This window comes from Triturus cristatus, chromosome 7 (assembly GCF_964204655.1).
Source record: "Triturus cristatus chromosome 7, aTriCri1.1, whole genome shotgun sequence".
Taxonomy (NCBI): Eukaryota; Metazoa; Chordata; class Amphibia; order Caudata; family Salamandridae; genus Triturus; species Triturus cristatus.
Window position 1 is genome coordinate 914,250,038 of NC_140590.1, and position 25,943 is coordinate 914,275,980.

At 46.0% G+C, this 25,943-nt stretch overlaps 1 protein-coding gene across 2 annotated transcripts in view; it reads right to left on the minus strand.

The window, feature by feature from the left end:
* Positions 1 to 25,943, minus strand: part of SLIT3 (slit guidance ligand 3) — a 1,010,870-nt gene that overhangs the window by 10,717 nt on the left and 974,210 nt on the right. For both annotated transcript variants that reach the window (XM_085617848.1, XM_085617849.1), the window contains 2 exons: positions 12,920 to 13,074; positions 10,338 to 10,629 (listed from right to left, as the gene is read on the minus strand). In XM_085617848.1, coding sequence (XP_085473974.1) covers positions 10,338 to 10,629; positions 12,920 to 13,074 — 447 coding nt within the window. The remainder of the gene's footprint in view (positions 1 to 10,337; positions 10,630 to 12,919; positions 13,075 to 25,943) is intronic.

Consider the following 25,943-nt stretch of genomic DNA (forward strand, 5'->3'; position numbering starts at 1 on the left):
AATTACACTAATAAATAAGGAGCTATTTTCATTTTTCTAAAGAAATCATTTTAATTTTCATGAATACATTCTTCTCAAGAAGCCTGTCAACAATAGAACGGAGTGTTTGCTCCTCTGTTACCCTGCATGTCTTTGTCTAGCGTGTGCTTTTGACTACAGTTGTCTATAAGGATAGGAACTATTGTTGCTGTTGGTGAAAGGCCCACATTTCTGACCCAAAAAACGTTGGGGCTTATATACAAGCCACTTGCACCGCTGATACTTCACTTATAAAATGGGAAAAAGTGGCGTACCGGCGGCGCACGGGGCTTGTAAATAAGCCCCTTTGTATCGCATAGCAGTGTTGGATGAGAACATCACGATACCTTGTTAAAGGTTGCCCACTGATATATTGCCAAGTAGTCACATAAATTGCGGGACCACGGTAGGGTGACATTATTTGGAAGGATTTATAAGCCACATGAGACATTCTGTTAAAAGCTCTATATTATATAATGCTGCCTCAGCCAGTGCCTTAACATGATAATCTATAGAAATGCCTTTGATATTCATCAACAGAATTAAGCGATAGTGACACTAAAGAGATATGTTCTTATTCTGACACACTTTATCCTTGTGATATTATTATCAAGGGATTGATTTACATCCTTACACCTGCACTCAGAGTTGGTTTGCCTGTAGGTTCACATGCCTGCCTTATGGGGCACAACACTGATGCTCTCTCTCGCCATTTTGGGACTTACATACATTGATTGATTCTAAGACTCATGCACTTGTGAGATGACATATCAAAGGAACAGAGCTACTTGTCCATGCAAAAAATAAATGAAATATCCTATAGAATAATCATTCAGTAGTAAGTAAATACAAATTCTTCCATGAGCAGCCTAGACTCTAAAATGTCAAAATTGAGAAAGGTGTGTAATAGAAGCCGCTATGTACCAAATGTACGAATATCTGGTTGCAAAATACTGCTTGCAAATTGCGATCAATATTTTTGAGACCAGTGAAGGGGCCTTATTCACAAAGATAAACTTACACTTTTGGTGCAAGTTTACTATTTTTTTGCTGTTCAAAAACTACAGGTGTAGTGTTACTTGTAGTATTTTCATGACTGCAAAGACTGCCCAATCTTTTAATGTGTGGAGTTCTCAACAGTCATAAAAATACTTGTATGTAAAAATACACTTGTAGTTTGTGAAGAGCAAAAAAAGAATAAGCTTACACCAAAAGTGAGAATAAGTCCTAGGATTTTTAAAAAGCGACCAATGACGGTTCTTCAAAAATCCGAATCGTAATGGGTCACAATCCATTGTACCTCATGAATATTAACGAGGCAGGTCACAAATTGTGAATCACTGCAATTGGAGGCCATCACAGGGATGGTGGACTCATAGGGCCATCAGACAAACTGAAATCTGGTAAAAAAACATTGATATTTTACCGACACCTCAAAGGAGGTGGTAATGCATTCGCAAAAGGGAAGGGATACCTTTGGGGCTACCTTCGGCATTGTAAATGTAAAACAAAGTTTGTTTAAGACTTGTTATACGCAGTCCTATTTCCTTTAAGGAAAACATGCGGCATTTAAAACAAAAGTTTACTTCATTGAAAGGCAATCACAGACAGTCTGCAGGCCACCATCCTTGTGATGGACTCCAATCATAGTGGGTTGGAATTTGCAAACTACCTCACTAATATTCATGAGGTGGGTAAACCCACTAAAATATGAATTTTTAAGAATCGACCTACAAGTACATAGGTCCGTTCATAAAAACCTTTACTAGTCACAAAAATATTGGTTGCAGTTTGTGACCAATATTTTGCAATTACATGTTCGTACATATAGCCCGTTGTTACTTCCTTTTCAAACCCAACATGTGCATATTCTTTATTGTGCAGGTAATCAGCATGCAGAGACTGAGGTTATTTGTGAAATATCTATTCTTTCCTGTATTTTCTGAACGAGTTATGCTTAGCTCATTCGGGTGCAAATTTAGAAGTGCCGGGAAATGTGTAAAAGGTATCCAGCTATTTGTAAATATTGCCAAAGCTGCAACGCAGTAACTGTTTACCACCCACAACCTGACATGTTCCCAGGAATAACTTCTTGTTCTAAACACAGATTAATTACAGGGAGCAGTGATGACCTGGGTAATTTGCAGGTCTTTTATCAGTGGTGACTACTGGCCTAGGAAGGAATGCTGTCTGGGTGTGAACTGTATCTAGGCGCAGGAAAGAAAGGTTGACTCCCTGCTGCCAGTGGCGTAACACAAAATGATGACCCTTCCCAAGCAGAATGTGATGAGGAACTGTGAGTCTCCATTTCTAAGCTGATGCATATACATGCACCAGTCCTAGGATGCGACGACCATCAGAACTGAGATGAAATAATCAATGTAAACCAATGTATTCACCAAACCTTATCCATTTTAATTCATTTTATTCATTAGTTTGTCTTCATTCTTCTCCAATTTTTATCCAAACATTGTGATTCCGATATTCAGATGCATGTAAAGTGCCCACCCAGGCATTTTCTACAGCATATCCAAATTCACAGTTTGTCAATTAACATGATATTTTAAACCCAATACAATTCAGGCCTTTAGCCCTTCCTCAGGGGTAACTGTGGTATAAAAAAAGCACCACCTCAGGACCGGCAGAAGCCAAATCTCACATTAATCATTGATTAGACTGACGCATCATGCCAATTAGAATTCAAACTTGCTAAGTGGTGAAACCTTGTTGAATAATATGTCAGTCAAGCTTGGAAACTGTGCCTCAAGCAAAACAATAAATTAAAAGGTGAAAAATGAAAGTAAACCTGTGTCCACAACCCAATTAAAATCCCACTGCCATAAGCTTTTAACTGTAACAAATCACTCCCATACTGTAAATCTTAAAGTGAGATTCACCAACCTTTAAAACATCAGTGACTCCAGCATGCAGGCTGATCGGAACAAGCAGCCTCTTAATTAATCCTTCATAGGTGAACATCGAGTACAACAAATGCCCTTTTTATTGTAGCGGGACGCTGTTTCAAACCACGGGATCCATAGCCCACGTGTAACCATAGACATAAACTAAGTGCGTGAGCCCCTTTTTAGGTCGAGGACCGTCCGGTTTGCCGAAGGCAGAACCGGAAGTCGGAGATTTAATGTTTTGGAGAAGAGGGGCTTGCACCCGCCCCTCTTCTCCCCTCTTCTCCATTGGCTGGCCTCTTGAATGCTGGCCAGCCATTGGAGAAGAGCTTCGTCACTCCGAACAGGCCCCGTCCTTTTCGGATTCGGGGGCGTGTTTTTTTCAACTTTTCTGATTATCTCCTCCAGCCAATGGCAAGAGGAGAGAACAGAAAAACACGCCCCCGAATCCGAAAACGCCACTGCGTTTCTCCGAGGCATTTCTGCTTCGCCTCGGAGAAAGGCAGTGGTGTGCTTGTTCGAGTGTGTTCTAAAAGCACAGCACAAGTTTTTGGGGGTAATTTTGTCCGCTAAAAATACTTATTAGCACTTCATTACTGGTGACTTCGGCACACCTTTAGGTCTCAAGGACTTAACGATGAGGAAATGGAATCCTTTGTGCCCTTTTATCGGGTAATATGATGTCTTTGCGAAGGGAAGACAGTGAGCGGCAGCCATGTTGCAGAATCGTCTTCGGTGTTTGCAGCGTGCCCAGCTGTATTGATTCTCAGCTCTCGCTGACCCCGCGCTCAGCAGACGCACTATTAAATCTTGAATGACACTGGAGACGGCCGTCTTTCACTGCGCAGTGTAGCTGCTGGGTGTGAGGGCGCCATCTTCTTTTCCACCGCTGTCTTTAGCTGGTCGTGGAGAGCCACGACAGTACTAAATAAACAATTTGTCATATCCGGCAAATGAAGCTCTAGCTCTATCTTGGAATTTTAAATTCTTCGTTTTGACTAAGTTTCCAACGGGTCCGGCTCTGCCCGCCGGTATATTCCCTTCACCCACCCCTGCCGGCTCCGCACGTCGCCTCTCTTCCACCTCGGGCTGCAGGCGTGGGTGACCGTGATGAGCTCTCGACGCATCTGGAGCCGCGCCGCCTGATGCAGTGAGGCCGCTCCGGGGCCCGCACCCCACCCGAGCCCGCCCGCACCGCCAGGATCCTCGGATCTCAAGAAGGAAGACTGAAGTTTCTAGTGAAAATACATTTTCACGCTAATCCAGGTTTAAAGTTACCATTGTGGCCCGCTTCACTTAATTGTGGTTTATTTTTCTTTGATGGAAATTGCACTGTTTTAAATGAAAGGCTGATTTAAGATGTTTTGCCTCTGGCTTTGCGACTCAACTTATTAAAATTATGGTGACGCCTCATAACTGGTCCTGACATCTCTGCAGGTGTCTGGCCCCGGGACAGGGACTCGGAGTGACAGACTGGGGTGACGGACGTTGTGAGGGTGACTCGGAGTGACAGACTGAGGTCACTGGCCTCGGGAGAGTGACAGACTGCTCTCCACACTGAAGGCACTGCTCTCCACACTGAAGGCCGCGCGCCTTCTTGAAGAGCTGCAAACTGACTGCATGCCCGGGCGCCGGTGGCAAGCCGGGCGCTTGGAATAAAATCGATTTACTGAAAGGAGTGCGAGGGAACATTTACCCCCTCGTGGCATGCGCACATTCCTTTGACATGCACATTTTGATATTTCTACTTTCAAGTTGTTAAACCCGGTGTCGGTTCACATACACGCTAATAATTATTTTGTGGCTTACAGATGTAACGCAAGTTGTGCTGATGGAAAACTTTGGGAACTACATTTTTGGAAGTGTTTTGTTTGATTTTATAATGGAATGATCCGTTTTGGATGGTTGGTTTCTAGAAACACGCATTAAGATTTCTACTGGGGTTCAGACAAATACTTGACTAATTGTTGAGCATTATCGTCTGCCAGTTGGAGGGACAGGTGGGTGACAAGGAAGGCCCACCCCCTGTCCACTCCCACCGCGCTGTCGAGCTGAGCCGCGCCCCCTAGGACTGCCTCCCCCCCTTCTTTATCGCCGTGCTAAAGGTGGGGGCCGTTCGAGTCTGAAACGAGGCCGTGTGTATATGTCCCTGAAGTGCCCTCATTGACGTCACCGTTTAAAGTGCAGAAGTAACGAGCGAGGCTGTATCTGCAGATAAGGCTTCAGAAGACCTATGCGTTGTTAACACGCTGCAGGTGACCCCTGACCCCCGTGTCTTTCTTGTTGATGTATTTTTGCCTCTAAAATACTTCAGCTTAAGTCAGGCCCGGCCACTGAAAACCCGGTACTCGCGCTTATTCTGAAGCCGATGTGTTTTAAGTGAGTGCAGTTTTCTGGATTGCTTTATTTGTTCATTCGCCTGCAACCCCCCCCCCATAGTTTGTGGCTGCGCCGTGACCGGTTCGAGGGACTCCCTGGACGGTGTCCGTGGTTGTCATGTTAAGCGTATGTTGCATTGCCCTCTCTGTACTGAGGGCAGTGACTGATTTAGCTCTTGAAAGACCAGGAAGTGCTCAGCATTGTTCTGTGCAGAGCTGGGGCGAGGAGGCGATGCCGCCCCGGGGAAGCCTGGACTGATCTTGGCTACCCCACCTAGCCACATGGTGTGATCCTGGTGAACCACTCTGCTTCTCTTTGTCTCATTTTTCTTCACTGTCAAATTATAAAGCGCCTAGAACTACCTACAAAAAGACAAAAGCCTCACTTGCAAGTGGTTCAAAAGACGCAACTTTATCGGCTGTTGAAATAGTGCTCATTAAAATGGAATTGCTTTTTGGCTCACTCACTCGTCGTCATGACTCTTTCTAAATTTATCATAAGAACTGATTAATCCAATGAATTAAACTGAAGCATTTGTAAATGCAAATAAGTTTACTTTTCTGATATTTACGTGACCATTCTTTCAGTGGCTCCTCGGGTCTTATGGCGCTCGGCTTTTCCTATGAATTAGCGGTTCCGTCCCCTATAAATACAGCGGTATCCGAGTAGCATCATGCTGTGCTGGAATAAGCTACCAGGATGGCTAGGAGAGTTTAACACCCGCTTCTGAAATCTGACGGGTCAAGAGATGGGCCTGCTCAGATATTCATCTTTCTGGCGTGATACATTGTGTACCGTTGAGTTGTGTAATAGCAGCATACATTAATTATAGCTGTTTGGGATGGAAAACTATGGTGATAAAACAATATACAAAAGCAAATAAATATGGAGTGCATACCACGTCAGTCCTGTCTGGAAAGAAGACGGCTCATCACGTGGTTTAGTTTCCATTTTTTGGCACCAAGAACAACTTTCTGAGCACAAAATCTACCTACCCATAAAAGAGTATGTATGCGAGTTAGCAAAGAGCTGGCGTGTTTGGCAGGAGGGGGTGCGTATGGGTGGAAAAGGGTAGCGTGGCTTGCTGGAGTGGTAAGAGATGAGACCGACCGTCTCAGCTGGACTTACAAGACTGGACTAGACCCCGACATGAGCTATGGGGTATTCTTTAAGGTGGGTATCATTGGGTAATTGCTTAGTGGGACTGGAATGTCCCATGTGCTGTGCCCGTGCTCTGAGTGCCCAACTGTGTGTATCTGGTACCCTTGTTTTTGATTTCGTCCGCAGCATCACACTGACCTAAGCATGTGTGCAGAGATCTCGGCCGCTCCTTTGACATGAGTAAGGTACTTGTCCTGTGGCCTGAATATGAAGTCTGACTGGCTGCGGGGAAGGGGAGGGGGCGTGGGAAACACTTCTGCTGCTTTTGACATTGACGATGTGTGTATTTTTATTTTTAAGTATTATTATTTTATGTTTTCAGTTTAATCAGACTGAATTCGTTTTCCATTTAGGAAGATTCTTCCTACTCTGGCTGAAGCGCCTAGTTTCATTCTACCTGGGTTATTTCTGCTTTGACGCAACTTCGTGCATTAATTACAACGTCACCTTTAAAATGCAGGCGAAATGTTCATGGGGAATTTGATGCAACACATTGCGCTTTGAAAGATTAAGTGCGTCTCGCAATACAGTGGGTTTGCAAAGTGCTAATTTCTCAGACTAACGTTATCAGCACGGACTGATTCAGAGGGATGTGAATTGAACAGGTCTATTGGCGGTGTCTAGGAGTAGGTATGCGTGTGAAGTAAGGGACAAGCTTTGATTATATCCTATAAAATGTGTATAGCGCTTCCTTCGCTTGGCGAGGCGCTGCAGCACTTTGCAGAAGGGGCAGTACGTTACTCTGCGTTGTCAGAGCTCCTTCCTCATTTACACTCACAAATGGGGGCTTTGTCTTGTGTTGCCAAGGCTGATACTAAGTTGTGTTGTTTCCCTGCCTTGAAATACAGGATGTTACTACCTCCTGTCAGTTTCAGAATTGATGTCTTTCTTTTCTGGAGTGCTGTAAGAATTCTTAGAAAACATGCTTTTATTTGAATTTCTTTACATCAGCAAAGAGATGAAAAGACGGTACTGAAACTAACAAGACAGGAATCAGATGCAAAAAAAGTGCAGTTTAGAACTTCTGTGAAGTTTATGGTGCAGGGATAGCTTAGTGAGTTTAGTGGCACTGCCGAGAGTGTACATGCTATTTTTTATGTCATCTGCTTGAAAAAGATTCCAATATTACATTTGGGACGGTTAAGGCTCCCCATTAATCTCGTAGTGATGTTGGTGAAATATGGTACCTGCGAAGCCATTTGAATTATGCAACAGGAAAGGAGCCAATTATGTTGCAGGATTGACTAAATTATGGGGCACAACAAGGCACATTATGCATCATAATGCGGTGCATTTTGTGATGGCACTGCTTAATTAGTTTGTCATTTTTACATAATAATACTGCATGAACAAAGGTTTTACACCATTAGTACCAGTTTAACACGCAAGTACAGCCATAAGCAACAAAGAGACCAGTTAACATTTGAACAGGAGGTGAAGTAGGTGCCACTTCTGCTTTGGCTCCCAAGATCAATGTGTATGTGTCTAGATCTATGCATGTGTGTGTGTGTGTGGCTCTCTATGTGTGTGTGTGGTTCTGTATGTGAGTGTGTGGCTCTGTGTGTGTGTGTGTATGTGGCTCTGTGTATGTATATGTGGCTCTGTGTGTGGCTCTGTGTGTGTGTGTGGGTGGCTCTGTGTGTGTGGGGGAGGCTCAATGTGTTTGTGGGTGTCTCTGTGTGGGTGTCTGTGTGTGTGTGGCTCTGTGTGTGTGGCTTTTTTTGGTAGGTGGCTCTATGCATGGTGGCTCTGTCTGTGTGTGGGTAACTGTGGGTGTGTGTGTGTAGGTGGCTCTATTTGTGTGTGGGTTGCTCTATGTGAGTGGCTCTGTGTGTGTGGGTGGGTTTGTGTGTGTGGCTCTGTGTGTGGGCGCAAATGCAATAGGTCTCGCATTTGAGAGTGATTAAGCTATTGACATTGTAAATAACAATGCAGTTTCTTAAAATGTTTCAACAACAAAAACATAAACAAAAATAATGTCATGAGCAATGCCAATAGCTCTAACTTTAACAATGCCGAGACCATTGCATTGTAAATGCTTGTTAAAGTGGGTTGTGATGGAAAAAATAAAACACGATCATGCTGTGTGCTGAAAACTAGATTTCTGAATTGCACAATTATAAACCAGTGAATGTACAACATATCATACAAGATAAGTGAGGTAAATTGTATGTTAAACGCCCGTGTTATTAACCTGCAAATGAACATCATGCTGTACATCCATACCAAAAAGATGAGTCTTATTAAAGTGGTAAATCATGTTAAAATTACACAATTAAAACCCCAAGTAACTGAAATCTACAATGAATGGCGTTTAAATTGCGCATTCTATGCTCAAATGATGTATGTGTGAATAAACTCAAACTTTAGCATGTAGGAAGTGTACTCCATGTTGTTTATTGATTTTTAACAATGGATTTCAAAAATGGATCCAGTTTGGTGAAAACATTGGTTTACATTGATGCTTATTTCATATTGGTTCGGACGCTTGTCGCATCCTGGGACTGGTGCATGTATATGCATCAGCTTTGTAATGGAGTATTTTCAAGTGCAATGGGAGGGAGCAGATACCAGGATAGCACCCTAAAAGCTTTGCTGATGGACATTTCAAAATGAATATGATAATTTTTACTACAATAGGTGTGTGGTTAACCATCTATGCGAACCCCTAAGTCCCCCATATCTCACAGGTATTCGCTGGACTCGGGCTGAGGGTTCCCCTGAGGGACAGGGGCCCTCGTCGCCACTAGGGCTGAAGCGGCCTGCGTTACACCCCTGCCCGTGTCACTACCTCTGTTGGTGACAGACACTGTGAAGGCGGTGCACAATGCTAAATAAAGCAAAGAAAGGGGAGCAGGCCATTCACATTTGCTTGGAGGTAGCTGGGAAAATATGCAGCCTATGCTGAACCGCATAAGTGTTTGACACCTTATGCCAGGTATGCTCAGTGGAATTTAGGTTAATTTAATTAATACTGAATTAACCTAATGTAGCTACAGATATTGTTCACCTTTCTAAGAGAAATGGTCACTAATTAATTACACAATATGTTATGGACACGCAACGTTTAAAAGCTAATTATCTCACGCCTGCACACTAGATGTTCGAGTGCTGCACAGAAGCGGTATAGAGGCATGAAGTACTCTGGAGAAATAAGTTATACCTGCTGATGCATACAGGTCCTCCCTGGCTGCTTTGTATATGGTTCAAACAGAAAACAAACTGGGGTGGAAGTTTGATAGGGTAACAAATGTAATGTGTACAGATTCAGTGTACTTTTGAGATGCAAAGTAATCTCTCGTGGTTGCAAATAATGCGACCACTCTATTGGAGGTGAAATGATTAATCAAAAACATAAGGCGAGACAGTAATATTCGTCTCGGGGTAGCCAGAGCCAGACCTATCTTTATTTTGAGGAGTATGTAACAGTAGGTATTGCAAACAGCTACACTGCCAAGCCAAACCCCAAAACAAAGATTATACAGACACACGAGAGCCTCGTCTTAATGTTAAACAACCTCGGGTGAATACAACTACTCAACACACCAATGCTTTCACTGTATTTGTGAAACGATGTAGATGATTTTGAGACAGTTAGAAGACAGTAATCTTTTTAACACTCCTTGACCAGTGAGAAAGGCTGCCAGTACCATTAAGTTCTTGGGTGATCACAAATTGCCTCTGTGACTTCATTAATACAGTGCTGCGTTGCTCCCCAACTACAAGGTGCTCTATAAAAACGTATGCATACACAAGCATACATACTATTGGAAATACTGCTCCATACTTTGGAGCACTAGGTGCTCATACACATGTACAAGTGCTGGGAAACACATTAACATAACATAACATGAACAGGTCATACAAACGACATACTTGTTATGAAGGCACGCGTCTCCCACTTCTTGGTCACACAGCGGTCCCGTCCACCCAGGGTGACAATCACAAATGACACTGGTCTTCTCAATCGAGCGGCAGATTCCGTGCTTACATATGTTACAGGACCTGCACCCCGGAAAGACTCCGATCGCCTGTGGCGGAAGAGATTTGAAATCCTGCAGTTCGTCGTTAATACGGACATCATGGATACAGCCATGGAAACCAATGGGCAGCCGTTCGCTGCCTTGACGAAGGGACGAAGCACCAGCGGATGTGGCTGTTGGGACGCCTGAAAGTAAAATGTGGACATTACTGCGAAGGGTTCATTTCTGCGTTGAAATAGTAAAGTTACCTAATGTTGTGTCTAAGACTTCTACCACTTGTGCATTTTGACTATCTTGCAAATATTTCAGGGAATGACTTTCTACAGCAGAAGAGGTGGGCATGGGAGCAGGGTCTAATTCTTTAAGAAATTCCGACCAAGAAAAAAAAAAGAATATATTCTCATTTATTTTTACTGTATGGTGTTAGATTAGGAATCGTTTTGAATACCTGGTGGTAGGCACCCAAGCAAAAGTTAAATATGACCTACCGTTGTTAAAAAGATTACCACCGAGCTTGCGTGCAGTAAAAAATTTTATTAACACTAGGAGATAATTCAATAAATATTGTGCGCTGTTCTGCCTCTCGAGTCTGCGGTATATCACTTATGCTTGATAAAAAGTTTAAAGCTTGACCTTCTACTTGAGGAGCTCTAATTGTCAGGCGCGCTCCACTATATTACCTCGCTAACAGACCATGTTACAGTGCGCTCTACAAAAGTCCATAAAATATATAAAAGAGCTGAAATTATTACACCTAAGAACTTAACGTTTAAACCTGCATTTGATCGGCAAGCTCATTAAGGTAATGTACATCTTCAGAATTGACGTCTAAAGGGTTACATCTGAATTTAATGTTTTCATATTGTATGCATGGATCTGTATAATACCAGTGCATCATTTTGTGTACTGTTTTGATAAAAGACTACAGGCATATGTACAAGGGGATTGCTCCACATGAACATCACTTTTAACCCCTTCGGTGCCACGCCCTTTCCCCCTCCTGTGCCGGGCGTTTCCTTAGTGGGTGGGTTTCATGACGAGATAGTCTCGTCATGGGCACAGCGCGACCGTGCTCCATGACGAGACTGTCTCGTCATGGGCACAGAAGAGGTTAACGGCATTCCTGTGGCGCAATGCCCTGCTCCATATTTACAAGATAGCGTTAAGCCACTTTTTTGGCTTAACGCCACTTTGTAAATATGGCATCCTGTCAAGAGGTGTGCAATGGGTGGTGCTGTGGGCGTTCCACCGCAACACTCATTGCTTTTTTACACTGCCCCAGATATACAGGGATCTGTAAATCTGAGGCAGCGCCAATAACTAATGCCACTGAATTGCAGGTGTTGGTACAACAAGGAGAAATATTTTATTTGTCCTTGTTTTTGCTTTTTCACAGCACACATAGAAAGAGCAAAATGCCATTAAATATTGTTTTTGTGCATAAAGGTGTCCCTTAAAGCACAAAAACAATCATTCAATAGTGGGGATAATTCTATGTGTGGATTCAGCACACATAGAAGCAGCAAATCACCATTAAGGATTGTGTATGTGCAGGTAGGGACACCTTCCTGTACATAAACAATCATCCCTGCAGCGCTAGCACCCTTGGGCTATGGTGCAAGGGTGTCTGTGTTTGTGCTAGGCAGCTATTTTTAGTGCCACCGCTAGGGAAAACACAGGGGTGCACCATATTCTTGAAAATATGGCGCATCCCTGCATTTTGGAAATGGCACAGCGCGATGAAATTTGCTCTAGGTCCGTGCTGCGCCATTTCCTGTACATATGCCCCTGCATTCGAAACACAAATACACATACATTATTTCAGCTAGGCTTGGAATGTCTATCTCTAAACATTTGTGAAATCTTCAAATCCAAGTTGGATTTTAACAACGCGAAATGAACATCGAAAAGGGATCATGTAGACTGTATCACCACCTAGTGGTTATTCTAGAGAATTGTGCAGTTTTTAAGGAAGGCTATACGAATGAAACATTAATCTAGGCAAAATCGATAGCTCTGGATTTAGGGGTATTGAGAACCCTGCATGAGGAGAACACTGGCCTAACCTTAAGGACTTTTTGAGAAAAGGAGTATCTTGAGAAATGAAAGAATTTTGAGATGGACCATTACGCGTCTGTGTTTGAGGGATATATATATATCTTAATACCAGTGTTTAATTATCCGACTTCGGGACATATTTTAATGGCCAGACTTAAAACCAGACCAAGGCAAAAGAAAAAGGAAGCGGGAAGGGGGAAGAAAAACATGATAAACGACATCCCAAGAGAGAAAAGCAGAGATGAAAAAAAATTGAAAAGTGAGAGAGAGAGATAGGAAGAAAAATGCATGATGAGGGATGAAAAACCAGGTGGTCTTGTCATTCAGCAACCCTCCCATTAGGTAGACCCAGCGGCATGCTGCTGTAAACTTTTGGCCACTCACAGCATCGCTGAGAACCAATATAACTGGGCCTACCTCCGATGTAGAGCGGGCTGCTGAGGCTGATCGAGGGCTGCTTGTGCAGCTTCCCGAGGCTCTTGGGAGTTCCTTTGTCCACTACCAGGGTCAGAGTTTGGTTCACCATCACCAGCTCCACCGTGTGGAACAGCCCATCATTTATGGTTTCCACGCTAGAGAAGGCAGAGAAATGTGTCAGAACATTACGATTAGGGCTCCCGGTTTTATGGTATTTATTTTTTTAACACTTCCGTCTGTACATATCCATATTTATTTTTGTGCCATCTTATTAGTATTTATACATATTTATTTTGCATTTGAAGAATAAGTGAAGTGGTAACATGATATATTTCCACATTTTAACTGATAAATATGCATGCATACTTTAAGGCCTGTTGCGTTTTAGCAAATTAAGAAGCCAATATAGCAAAACACTAAACCCACATGTAAATATTAGCAATATAAACACCTAAATGTAAACAATATGTATTTAAGGACGTCACATCCTGTTTCTTAACTTACCAAGCTCTCTATCAGCTCAGATGTTGGCTTGAATTTAATGATGGACAGCACGAAAGTCACTCCCAAAAGACAATCTTCCATATTTTTCTGCTTTTTAAAATAAATACAGACAGGGAACACATTGTTTTCTGTCTGTATTTATCTGTAAAAATCAGTAAAAGCGGGAAACTGGGAGCCTTAATTGTGATGAAGTAAACAGCTGCTTCATTTTAACCTTTTGGGTTCGTAATAGATGCGCAACAATGCACTGGTCCAAACATGAATAAGCATTTGTATTAATCATGGAGGCAGCTTACATATGTTACAGGAAAACAACTGTCCACAGCCAGATATAGTCTGCAGATCGTCAGTACTAAACGAATAGGGCTTGTTTACAAAGCATCACTGTGTAACTCCATGGATTAACAGCTGATCACAGGACTGCAATGTGATGGAAGCCTCCCTCCAACATGGTAGCATCTCCGGGGGAGGTGTTACAGATACTGCGCCTTTTACTGCAGATGTGTAGACAGGCTTTAAATGTTTAGACGTGTCATCGAGCAGCACGCTAAATCAGTATTTGCTGGATCTCTTTCACTACACATAGTGCTGACTTAGTATGTGCACAGTAAATAATGTCAAACGAAAAGGTTACTTACCTGTAATAATGTTTTGCATATTAGTAAGATTTATAATTTCCAAGGCTTGCATACTTCTGACATGTGGTGCTTGTAAAAAGTTGTAAAACAGTTTGAAAAGCAACCTCTGGGCGTCAGCAGCAGGAGTGTCGGCAGCTAGACCATGAGGATGTCAACAGAACAGGTTTGACTCCCCCTTAAGACTCTGTCATCCGCCATCATGTCTGTTCTGGAAAGCTTGTATTCTTGGACAGGGCACTTAATACAAAGCATATTAATAACAGATCCGGCGGGACCCACCTTTATTTCCTGGTCAAATGGCCAGGCATGGACAAAAGTATCTTGTGACACCAAGTGGCATATTATGTAAAAGGTAGAAAGGGAAGAGGGGAACCAGTTACACAAAAGATGATGTTTAGGGCCACTGGAATGATCTGGTAGGATAGCGTAAATTAATTGGCAAAAAATGTAAATTATGTGGTGTAATGGGGCACATTTTGTAATAGTAGTGCTTGATTATTTCTACACTTCTTAACACTGTCTGGGCATTGGTTGCACACTTCATTCGTACCAGTTTAACACCCTAATATAGCAATAAGTGGGAAAAAGGTGAAGAGTCAACTTTTGCAGGGGGCATTGCTGCGTTTTTAGTAACTTTGGAAACGTTTCAGCTAGAAGCAAAGTTTTTATTGTTAAAATCTGCAGATTATGCAACAGATGATGGATTATGTAGCAGAGGCCGCAAGATTGCATAATTTCAGTGCCCCTGAAGATATTCAAGTGGATTGCCGTGTGTGAGTGCTGCACTATACTGTGTTACATGTGCATAAGTAACTCACCAACAGTTTGCATGTTGCAAGGCCCCATGCAAATGGAGTCCCACCTCTAGCTACAGCCAGAAGTGGACACCTACACACAATAGGTTGATTTCACCCTCCAGCCAAACTGAGGGGGATTACTTCATGCACTGCATCTCAGAGGCAAACACAATGCCCAGTGGTTGAAGATATGCTGAAATATCCGTAACATGACATAGCATAGCATAGCAAAACATAACATAATAAAACTTTACCGAATGATGTTACTTCATAAGGAAGGCCTAGCGATTCTAACTAGATAACAAGTAGCAAACCTACTGCCCAATTCAACATCAGAGTTAAAATTGTATTCACAAGAGGGTGATGGAGGTAGTCTTATTAGTTTGAAAATGTTCATCGCTTTTTCAATGACATTTGTGGATGGTTTCTATAAAGAAAATCAAGTCTTAATTCTTATGAAGAAGCCATCTAGTGTAGAGGGGAAAAAAGTCTCATGACCCTATCCGGCATCGTTGCCAACAGGCGTTTCATCTAACACAGTTTGCCACATGATATCGGATCACTTCACCCCCTAATCCGGTGCAGAGCCAGTACCACAAGGTGAATGCGGCTTCCAAAGCCTTCATGTTTAGATTTCACCTACAGAGAGCTGTTAGCTGTCTCTTGTTGAAGATGTGTTGTGGGCAATACCAGTATTTACAGTGGACTTTAAGTCAGACCACTGCTTGCCAGTGGCTGGCTGCCTTGTTAATCTCATTTGCTTGTATGCTATTTGGTGTATTTTCTTCCTCCTCAGTGACTTAACAAAAGCCCCCGCAGCCCCCGTGGTGCTGCCCCTTCCGGCACTGGCAGGCCCCCAGCCTGAGAGCTCTGGACTGGGTCCCGAGTGTGTGGGGCCCCCCCATGAACTTTGCAGGGGGGCTCCCTCAAGTTTTGTTCCACCACTGCTCCTCCTCTTGTTTTTCCTTGCCTCCCCTGTAGCACATTTTTTTAAACATACTTTTGATTGGAGAATTTGTACTCTTCCACAGCTCCACCTCATAGAAGTACATTTACTTTTTCTTCCAGCAATCTAAGGGATTTGCAGTGGCAAATAAGCTTCGTTTTCTTGCTTGCCAATGCAGGACAGCATTGGCAAAGTAAACTGAATCAATAGAATGCTTTGATTCATTTTGAGCCAGGTGAGAATCAGTTCAAAACCTTAGTAAGGTACCCCCTTCAACTTCACCTGCCAGCTCATTCACGACAATATGTTTTTAATCGTGTTTCATGCCTAGGGATGGGCTGCTGTATGTAATCTGAAATACACGCATTGTCTCACTGATATTAGTTCAGCAGGAGGAGTTTGTCAGAGATGGACATTTAATTATACATTCAGATTACTGTCAGCATTACGACACACACACACATATATATGTATATATGTATATATATATGTATATATATATATATATATATATATATATTCACTGAAAAAACCATAGGTTTCAGACATGTTATAGTTAGCGGAAATTTTACTGATAAAAAACCAATGAAATTCCCCCGTTATAGTTAGTGCAGGCAACTATAACTCACGCGACCGCAATCCTCTGCTGATGCTAATACTGTATTTAGACACTTATTTGCCCATGTCTTCTTCCATAAATTTTTAGCTATACATATATTAGAAATATTTTTTTTTCATAAAGACACATATGTCATCAGCAGAAGATTGCGGTCGCGTGAGTTATAGTTGCCTGCACTAACTATAACGGGGGAATTTCATTGGTTTTTTATCAGTAAAATTTCCGCTAACTATAACATGTCTGAAACCTATGGTTTTTTCAGTGAATTTGCAAGGTTTTTTAAATGCTAATTCCTAACTATAACGTGTGTGAAACCTATGGTTTTTTCAGTGAATTTGTACGGTTTTTTAAATGCTAAGTTACTTTACGCCATTCGTGGCGTGCACGCCCACTTAACGCAGTTCGTTCCGTGCGCGCACGGTGCGCTTCGCGCACCGTGCGCACACGGTGAGCACGCGGTGCGCTTCGCGCTCCGCGCGCCCACTTTACGCAGTTAGTGCCGTACACGCAAGGTGGGCACGCAGTGCGCTACGCGCACCGCGTGCCCACGTTACGCACCGTGCGCACATGGAGGACATATTATGCGCTTCCTTGTGATAGGTAATCTGTTAAATTTAATTTGTAAGTGATGACAATAATATGCCATGCACAGAGAGTGTTTTTTTTTTTTATTAAAATTTTTAGCGTAAGCGCACCGTACGCGTACGGTAAGCGTAATCGGCGAAATTTTCAAAAAATAAAAATTTACCGTTTTTGGCCTTTGAGGACTCAACTAACATGGCTATGTGCATGGGCGCTGTCTAAACAGCCCCTTTATATGTTTTTTGCCTTTATTTACAGCCCCCCCCCCTCAGAGTGCGAGAGAGAAAATGGCGGCCGCCGCTTCCTGGTTTCGACCGATTCGAATGTTTACTTAGATGTAACAGCCAATCAGAATCGTGCTCGCGCACGCCACCGTACGCGTACGGTAAGCTTACGGTAAGCGTACCGTAAGCTGGCTCAGATATATATATTGATTTAAAGGCTATTTTCTCAGAATCTACTGAACAGATTTACACCAAACCTACAAAAGGCACTTCCTTGACCTGAGGACTACCTCTCTGCCAAATTTCTAGTAATTCTGTTCAGCCGTTCGGGCTGTAGCCCTGTCTAAAGGTCCTATGGAAAAATGCATGGGAAAAACGCGTTTTGGGACCCCCCTTTTATCTCAGCCCCCGCTTGACGAATCCCCCCGAGACTTTCAGGGTAGGAGCGGAGCGTAGCGCCCCACCTATTTTGAGAAATTCGCGAGGATTCGTCGACCGGCGCCAAAGTTATTCAAAATAGAATGTTGCGGATTTCCTATGGAAAAGGGGTCCTAACTATAACTACCTACTGGCGACCGCCAGTAGGTAATATATATATCAAGCCACAAGGTTGCCTGTTAGAGAGTAGCCACACAACAGGTAAAGTATCTGCCATTAATACTTTATTGCCGGTACAGCGAGGGCAATGGCGAACGTCACACAAATCAATCCAGCTTGCGCCTGACGCGTTTCGTGTCCTTGACACTTCTTCAGAGGCTCTGGAATATCTCACAGCCATAGCGATTTTTGGCATCATTATGAAACAAATGAAGTCCCGCCCCTCTGGGCGTGACCGACCCCACGGCCTGCTGGACCTCGTAGTGCCAATTACTTCTACAGTGAGCTGCCATGGCTGTGAAATGATAGTTCAAAGTGTTACCTCAGTGGGTTTGTGAGGTGCGGCTAGGATCCTCGCTGATACTTTCAATCGGCAATAAAACGGTCTCCTGTTCCAATTGCAGCGGCGTCGGTTGGCGTCACTGCTGGAGTGTTGAACCAACACCGGGGCGTCCTCCGCGGCTCAGGCCAGCCGCAAAAACATCAAGCCACAAGGTTGCCTGTTAGAGAGTAGCCACACAACAGGTAAAGTATCTGCCATTAATACTTTATTGCCGGTACAGCGAGGGCAATGGCGAACATCACACAAATCAATCCAGCTTGCGCCTGACGCGTTTCGTGTCCTTGACACTTCTTCAGAGGCTCTGGAATATCTCACAGCCATAGCGATTTTTGGCATCATTATGAAACAAATGAAGTCCCGCTCCTCTGGGCGTGACCGACCCCACGGCCTGCTGGACCTCGTAGTGCCAATTACTTCTACAGTGAGCTGCCATGGCTGTGAAATGATAGTTCAAAGTGTTACCTCAGTGGGTTTGTGAGGTGCGGCTTGGATCCTCGCTGATACTTTCAATCGGCAATAAAACGGTCTCCTGTTCCAATTGCAGCGGCGTCGGTTGGCGTCACTGCTGGAGTGTTGAACCAACACCGGGGCGTCCTCCGCGGCTCAGGCCAGCCGCAAAAACGTCAAGCCACAAGGTTGCCTGTTAGAGAGTAGCCACACAACAGGTAAAGTATCTGCCATTAATACTTTATTGCCGGTACAGCGAGGGCAATGGCGAACATCACACAAATCAATCCAGCTTGCGCCTGACGCGTTTCGTGTCCTTGACACTTCTTCAGAGGCTCTGGAATATCTCACAGCCATAGCGATTTTTGGCATCATTATGAAACAAATGAAGTCCCGCCCCTCTGGGCGTGACCGACCCCACGGCCTGCTGGACCTCGTAGTGCCAATTACTTCTACAGTGAGCTGCCATGGCTGTGAAATGATAGTTCAAAGTGTTACCTCAGTGGGTTTGTGAGGTGCGGCTTGGATCCTCGCTGATTCTTTCAATCGGCAATAAAACGGTCTCCTGTTCCAATTGCAGCGGCGTCGGTTGGCGTCACTGCTGGAGTGTTGAACCAACACCGGGGCGTCCTCCGCGGCTTAGGCCAGCCGCAAAAACATCAAGCCACAAGGTTGCCTGTTAGAGAGTAGCCACACAACAGGTAAAGTATCTGCCATTAATACTTTATTGCCGGTACAGCGAGGGCAATGGCGAACATCACACAAATCAATCCAGCTTGCGCCTGACGCGTTTCGTGTCCTTGACACTTCTTCAGAGGCTCTGGAATATCTCACAGCCATAGCGATTTTTGGCATCATTATGAAACAAATGAAGTCCCGCCCCTCTGGGCGTGACCGACCCCACGGCCTGCTGGACCTCGTAGTGCCAATTACTTCTACTGTGAGCTGCCATGGCTGTGAAATGATAGTTCAAAGTGTTACCTCAGTGGGTTTGTGAGGTGCGGCTTGGATCCTCGCTGATACTTTCAATCGGCAATAAAACGGTCTCCTGTTCCAATTGCAGCGGCGTCGGTTGGCGTCACTGCTGGAGTGTTGAACCAACACCGGGGCGTCCTCCGCGGCTCAGGCCAGCCGCAAAAACATCAAGCCACAAGGTTGCCTGTTAGAGAGTAGCCACACAACAGGTAAAGTATCTGCCATTAATACTTTATTGCCGGTACAGCGAGGGCAATGGCGAACATCACACAAATCAATCCAGCTTGCGCCTGACGCGTTTCGTGTCCTTGACACTTCTTCAGAGGCTCTGGAATATCTCACAGCCATAGCGATTTTTGGCATCATTATGAAACAAATGAAGTCCCGCCCCTCTGGGCGTGACCGACCCCACGGCCTGCTGGACCTCGTAGTGCCAATTACTTCTACAGTGAGCTGCCATGGCTGTGAAATGATAGTTCAAAGTGTTACCTCAGTGGGTTTGTGAGGTGCGGCTTGGATCCTCGCTGATACTTTCAATCGGCAATAAAACGGTCTCCTGTTCCAATTGCAGCGGCGTCGGTTGGCGTCACTGCTGGAGTGTTGAACCAACACCGGGGCGTCCTCCGCGGCTCAGGCCAGCCGCAAAAACATCAAGCCACAAGGTTGCCTGTTAGAGAGTAGCCACACAACAGGTAAAGTATCTGCCATTAATACTTTATTGCCGGTACAGCGAGGGCAATGGCGAACATCACACAAATCAATCCAGCTTGCGCCTGACGCGTTTCGTGTCCTTGACACTTCTTCAGAGGCTCTGGAATATCTCACAGCCATAGCGATTTTTGGCATCATTATGAAACAAATGAAGTCCCGCCCCTCTGGGCGTGACCGACCCCACGGCCTGCTGGACCTCGTAGTGCCAATTACTTCTACAGTGAGCTGCCATGGCTGTGAAATGATAGTTCAAAGTGTAACCTCAGTGGGTTTGTGAGGTGCGGCTTGGATCCTCGCTGATACTTTCAATCGGCAATAAAACGGTCTCCTGTTTCAATTGCAGCGGCGTCGGTTGGCGTCACTGCTGGAGTGTTGAACCAACACCGGGGCGTCCTCCGCGGCTCAGGCCAGCCGCAAAAACATCAAGCCACAAGGTTGCCTGTTAGAGAGTAGCCACACAATATGCAGGACAGCATTGGCAAAGTAAACTGAATCAATAGAATGCTTTGATTCATTTTGAGCCAGGTGAGAATCAGTTCAAAACCTTAGTAAGTTACCCCCTTCAACTTCACCTGCCAGCTCATTCACGACAATATGTTTTTAATCGTGTTTCATGCCTAGGGATGGGCTGCTGTATGTAATCTGCAATACACGCATTGTCTCACTGATATTAGTTCAGCAGGAGGAGTTTGTCAGAGATGGACATTTAATTATACATTCAGATTACTGTCAGCATTACGACACACACACACATATATATGTATATATGTATATATATATATATATATATATATATATATATATATATATATATATATATATATATATATATATATATATATGTATAGCTATGTGTGCAGCACTTAATATATATTCCTAGTGCAGTCTGCAGTGTGATCCGCTCTTGGGACAGCAGCAGAACTCAAAGCTATACAATATAAATGCTGAAAGGCCATTTAACAGGTGACATCAGGCACAAGTGTTTGTGTACAGACTATCAGTGAAGCCCCCGGACCATGGCTTTGATTCAACACTGGCATTGCGGGAAATCAGGAAGGCCATGAAACGAAGGCCATGAAACATGTTCGTGTTTCACTCCTATGCAGCCTTGCAGGAATTATTCAAAGTTTGGAAACTTGAAGAGGTGGCTGAGACGCTTGAGCCCTGTAATTGCTTGCTACACAATTTAACAAAAAACACAACGTTACAGGTTACGGCCACAAATATCTGTTTCAAATTAAAATGACAGCCTTGATTCAAGCGAATAGAGGGCATTAAGCAACAACCCCCCTCCAGAGCTAGTCGTTTAAGTTGAAACATAAATAAGTAATGGTGGGAATCCATAGGAATCCGAAAGGAGCCTCATTGCCATGCTAGTGGCACGTGCCATGTATGCAATGCTGTTTGTGGTCTTTTTATCTAAGGCTTTCATGTTTTCATAGGGAAACCTTCTACGAAGGTTTTATTGAACGTCATCAGTTATGACTTACCCGTCGGCTAATTCTGTACCTGCTAGAGCTGCAGATGCAGCTATGAGATTGGATAATGGCTGACAAAGTGAGAAATTAAACAAAGTCCACTTCACATCCAAGAATGATAGAATTACAATACCAGCACGCATGTAAAATGTCAACTGCTGTAGGGTTTTCAGTTGTACCTCTGTCACCGCTAGTCAATCGCTGAAAAAACACCAAACCAAGGCAATAACTCATAAGAAAAGCACTTTTGGAAACTTCTAGTGTGGCAATGTGGGTGCAATATGGCATATGACTCTGCAGTCTGCTTTAATCTCTAGAAAGTATTTGTCGCCAGTCTTAAGTTTAACGTGTCTCCTGGTTAAAAGGAGTGGCAGCTCCTTAAATCCATATCACGAGCCACTTTGTGGAAAATAAAGGTGAACGGGAACAACACGGTTTATAAGTGCTTACTTTGCTTATTTCGCTATATAGAGTTGATACCTAAGACACTTTGAACGTGCAGTTACATATGTGACGTCAGACCATGTGACAGGAGAAGTAGTTCGTTTTCTGCACCCACTACAGGTATGAACGTGAGACCTGATCCAGATCTCACAGGCCTGGCGAAGACAAGGCATATTTCTGTCTGTGTCATTAACTTCTGATGCGGTCTTTTGCTTAGGGAACTTGACCATCCATTCTTACAGTTCTTTGGTTGGCTACTGCATAGCAGCGTCAGCCAATCCAAAGTCAGTGATGGCTCTGCGAGCATGTATCGCTGCAATGACAGCAGTCCACAACAAAATATAGAAAATAACCCAATTAAGTGAAATGTGGATTAAACAAAACAAACCGGAAAATAGGCTCCACAATTGGATTTTGGTGACAGTGTAAGCATGTTCCTCACAGAAAAGCAAAGCAGCTAAATCCTGGTTTCAGATCCACCTCTGGCACATGTGTTTATGACGGACAGAGGACATGCTGAACACGCCTAACAGTTACCCAACTTATGCACCCGCCCGTCCCGAGGCCTTTCAGCATTCGGTGATTTCAAGTGCCGGCTAGACTACGGAAAGCTAATATCTACTGCATGAGATGGCGGGCTTTTTGAAAACGAACAAAAACAAGCATTTGTAATGCAATAGGTCTCGCATTTATAAGAGTTTGAGCTATTGGCATTGTAAAATTACAATGCCTTTTATTTATGTTTTGGTTTTAAAACAAATAAAAGGCATTGTCATTTACGTCAGTAGCATAAACTCGCATAAAAGCAGTGTGTGGAGTGCAGCAGTGTGCGGCATGCAGCAGTGTGCTGCGTGCAGCATGCAGCAGTGAGTAATGCAGCAGTGTGCAGCCGTGTGTGGCGTGCAGAAGTGTGTGGCATGCAGCAGTGTGCGGCGTGCAGCAGTGTGCGGCGTGCAGCAGTGTGCGGCGTGCAGCAGTGTGTGGCGTGCAGCAGTGTTTCGTGTAGCAGTGTGAGGCATGCAGCAGTGTGTGGTGTGCAGCAGTGTGCGGTGTGCAGCAGTGTGCGGCGTGCAGCAGTGTGTGGCATGCAGCAGTGTGCTGCGTGCAGCAGTGTCGTGCAGCATGCAGCAGTGAGTAATGCAGCAGTGTGCAGCAGTGTGTGGCGTGCAGCAGTGTGTGGCATGCAGCAGTGTTTCGTGCAGCAGTGTGCGGCGTGCAGCAGTGTGCGGCGTGCTGCAGTGTGTGGTGTGCGGCATGCAGCAGTGTGCGGCGTGCAGCAGCGTGCAGCAGTGTGTGGCGTGCAGCGGCGTGCAGGAGTGTGCGGCGTGCAGCAGTGTGTGGCGTGCAGCAGTGTGTGTCGTGCAGCAGCATGCAGCAGTGTGTGGTGTGCAGCAGTGTGTGGTGTGCAGCAGTGTGCGGCGTGCAGCAGTGTGCGGCGTGCAGCAGTGTTTCCTGTAGCAGTGTGAGGCATGCAGCAGTGTGTGGCGTGCAGCAGTGTGCGGCGTGCAGCAGTGTGCGGTGTGCAGCAGTGTGCTGCGTGCAGCAGTGTCGTGCAGCATGCAGCAGTCAGTAATACAGCAGTGTGCAGCAGTGTGTGGCGTGCAGCAGTGTGTGGCGTGCAGCAGTGTTTCGTGCAGCAGTGTGCGGCGTGTGGCGTGCAGCGGCATGCAGCAGTGTGCGGCGTGCAGCAGTGTGTGGCGTGCAGCAGTGTGTGGCGTGCAGCAGCATGCAGCAGTGCGTGGTGTGCAGTAGTGTGCGGCGTGCAGCAGTGTGTGGCGTGCAGCAGTGTGTGGCGTGCAGCAGCATGCAGCAGTGTGTGGTGTGCAGCAGTGTGCGGCGTGCAGCAGTGTGCGGCGTGCAGCAGTCTGCGGCGTGCAGCAGTGTGTGGCAGTGTGTGGCGTGCAGCAGTGTTTGGCATGCAGCGGCATGCAGCAGTGTGTGGCATGCAGCAGTGTGTGGCGTGCAGCGGCATGCAGCAGTGAGTGGCGTGCAGCAGTGTGTGGTGTGCAGCAGTGTGCGGCATGCAGCAGTGTGCGGCATGCAGCAGTGTGCGGCATGCAGCAGTGTGTGGCGTGCAGCGGCATGCAGCAGTGTGTGGCATGCAGCAGTGTGTGGCGTGCAGCAGTGTGCAGCGGCATGCAGCAGTGTGTGGCGTGCAGCAGTGTGAGGCGTGCAGCAGTGTGAGGCGTGCAGCAGTGTGAGGCGTGCAGCAGTGTGTGGCGTGCAGCAGTGTTTCGTGCAGCAGTGTGCGGCGTGCAGCAGTGTGCGGCGTGCAGCAGTGTGTGGCGTGCAGCAGTGTGTGGCGTGCAGCGGCATGCAGCAGTGTGCGGCGTGCAGCAGTGTGCGGCGTGCAGCAGTGTGTGGTGTGCAGCAGTGTGTGGCGTGCAGCAGCATGCAGCAGTGTGTGGTGTGCAGCAGTGTGCGGCGTGCAGCAGTGTGCGGCGTGCAGCAGTGTGCGGCATGCAGCAGTGTGCGGCAGTGTGTGGCAGTGTGTGGCGTGCAGCAGTGTGTGGCATGCAGCGGCATGCAGCAGTGTGTGGCGTGCAGCAGTGTGTGGCGTGCAGTGGCATGCAGCAGTGAGTGGCGTGCAGCAGTGTGCGGCATGCAGCAGTGTGCGGCATGCAGCAGTGTGCGGCAGTGTGTGGCGTGCAGCAGTATGTGGCGTGCAGCGGCATGCAGCAGTGTGTGGCATGCAGCAGTGTGTGGCATGCAGCAGTGTGTGGCGTGCAGCGGCATGCAGCAGTGTGTGGCGTGCAGCAGTGTGTGGCGTGCAGCAGTGTGAGGCGTGCAGCAGTTTGAGGCATGCAGCAGTGTGCGGCATGCAGCAGTGTGCGGCATGCAGCAGTGTGCGGCATGCAGCAGTGTGTGGCGTGCAGCGGCATGCAGCAGTGTGTGGCATGCAGCAGTGTGTGGCGTGCAGCAGTGTGCAGCGGCATGCAGCAGTGTGTGGCGTGCAGCAGTGTGAGGCGTGCAGCAGTGTGAGGCGTGCAGCAGTGTGTGGCGTGCAGCAGTGTTTTGTGCAGCAGTGTGCGGCGTGCAGCAGTGTGCGGCGTGCAGCAGTGTGTGGCGTGCAGCAGTGTGTGGCGTGCAGCGGCATGCAGCAGTGTGCGGCGTGCAGCAGTGTGCGGCGTGCAGCAGTGTGCGGCGTGCAGCAGTGTGTGGCGTGCAGCAGCATGCAGCAGTGTGTGGTGTGCAGCAGTGTGCGGCGTGCAGCAGTGTGCGGCGTGCAGCAGTCTGCGGCGTGCAGCAGTGTGCGGCAGTGTGTGGCAGTGTGTGGCGTGCAGCAGTGTGTGGCATGCAGCGGCATGCAGCAGTGTGTGGCGTGCAGCAGTGTGTGGCGTGCAGTGGCATGCAGCAGTGAGTGGCGTGCAGCAGTGTGCGGCATGCAGCAGTGTGCGGCATGCAGCAGTGTGCGGCAGTGTGTGGAGTGCAGCAGTGTGTGGCGTGCAGCGGCATGCAGCAGTGTGTGGCATGCAGCAGTGTGTGGCATGCAGCAGTGTGTGGCGTGCAGCGGCATGCAGCAGTGTGTGGCGTGCAGCAGTGTGTGGCGTGCAGCAGTGTGTGGCGTGCAGCAGTGTGAGGCGTGCAGCAGTGTGAGGCGTGCAGCAGTGTGAGGCGTGCATGTATTTAAAATCAATCATTGGATACAAAGTGTCTTGATCGCCACAGACGGTCTGTCTATACATCCCAACTGTTTATTGTGAGCTGTAAAATAATGC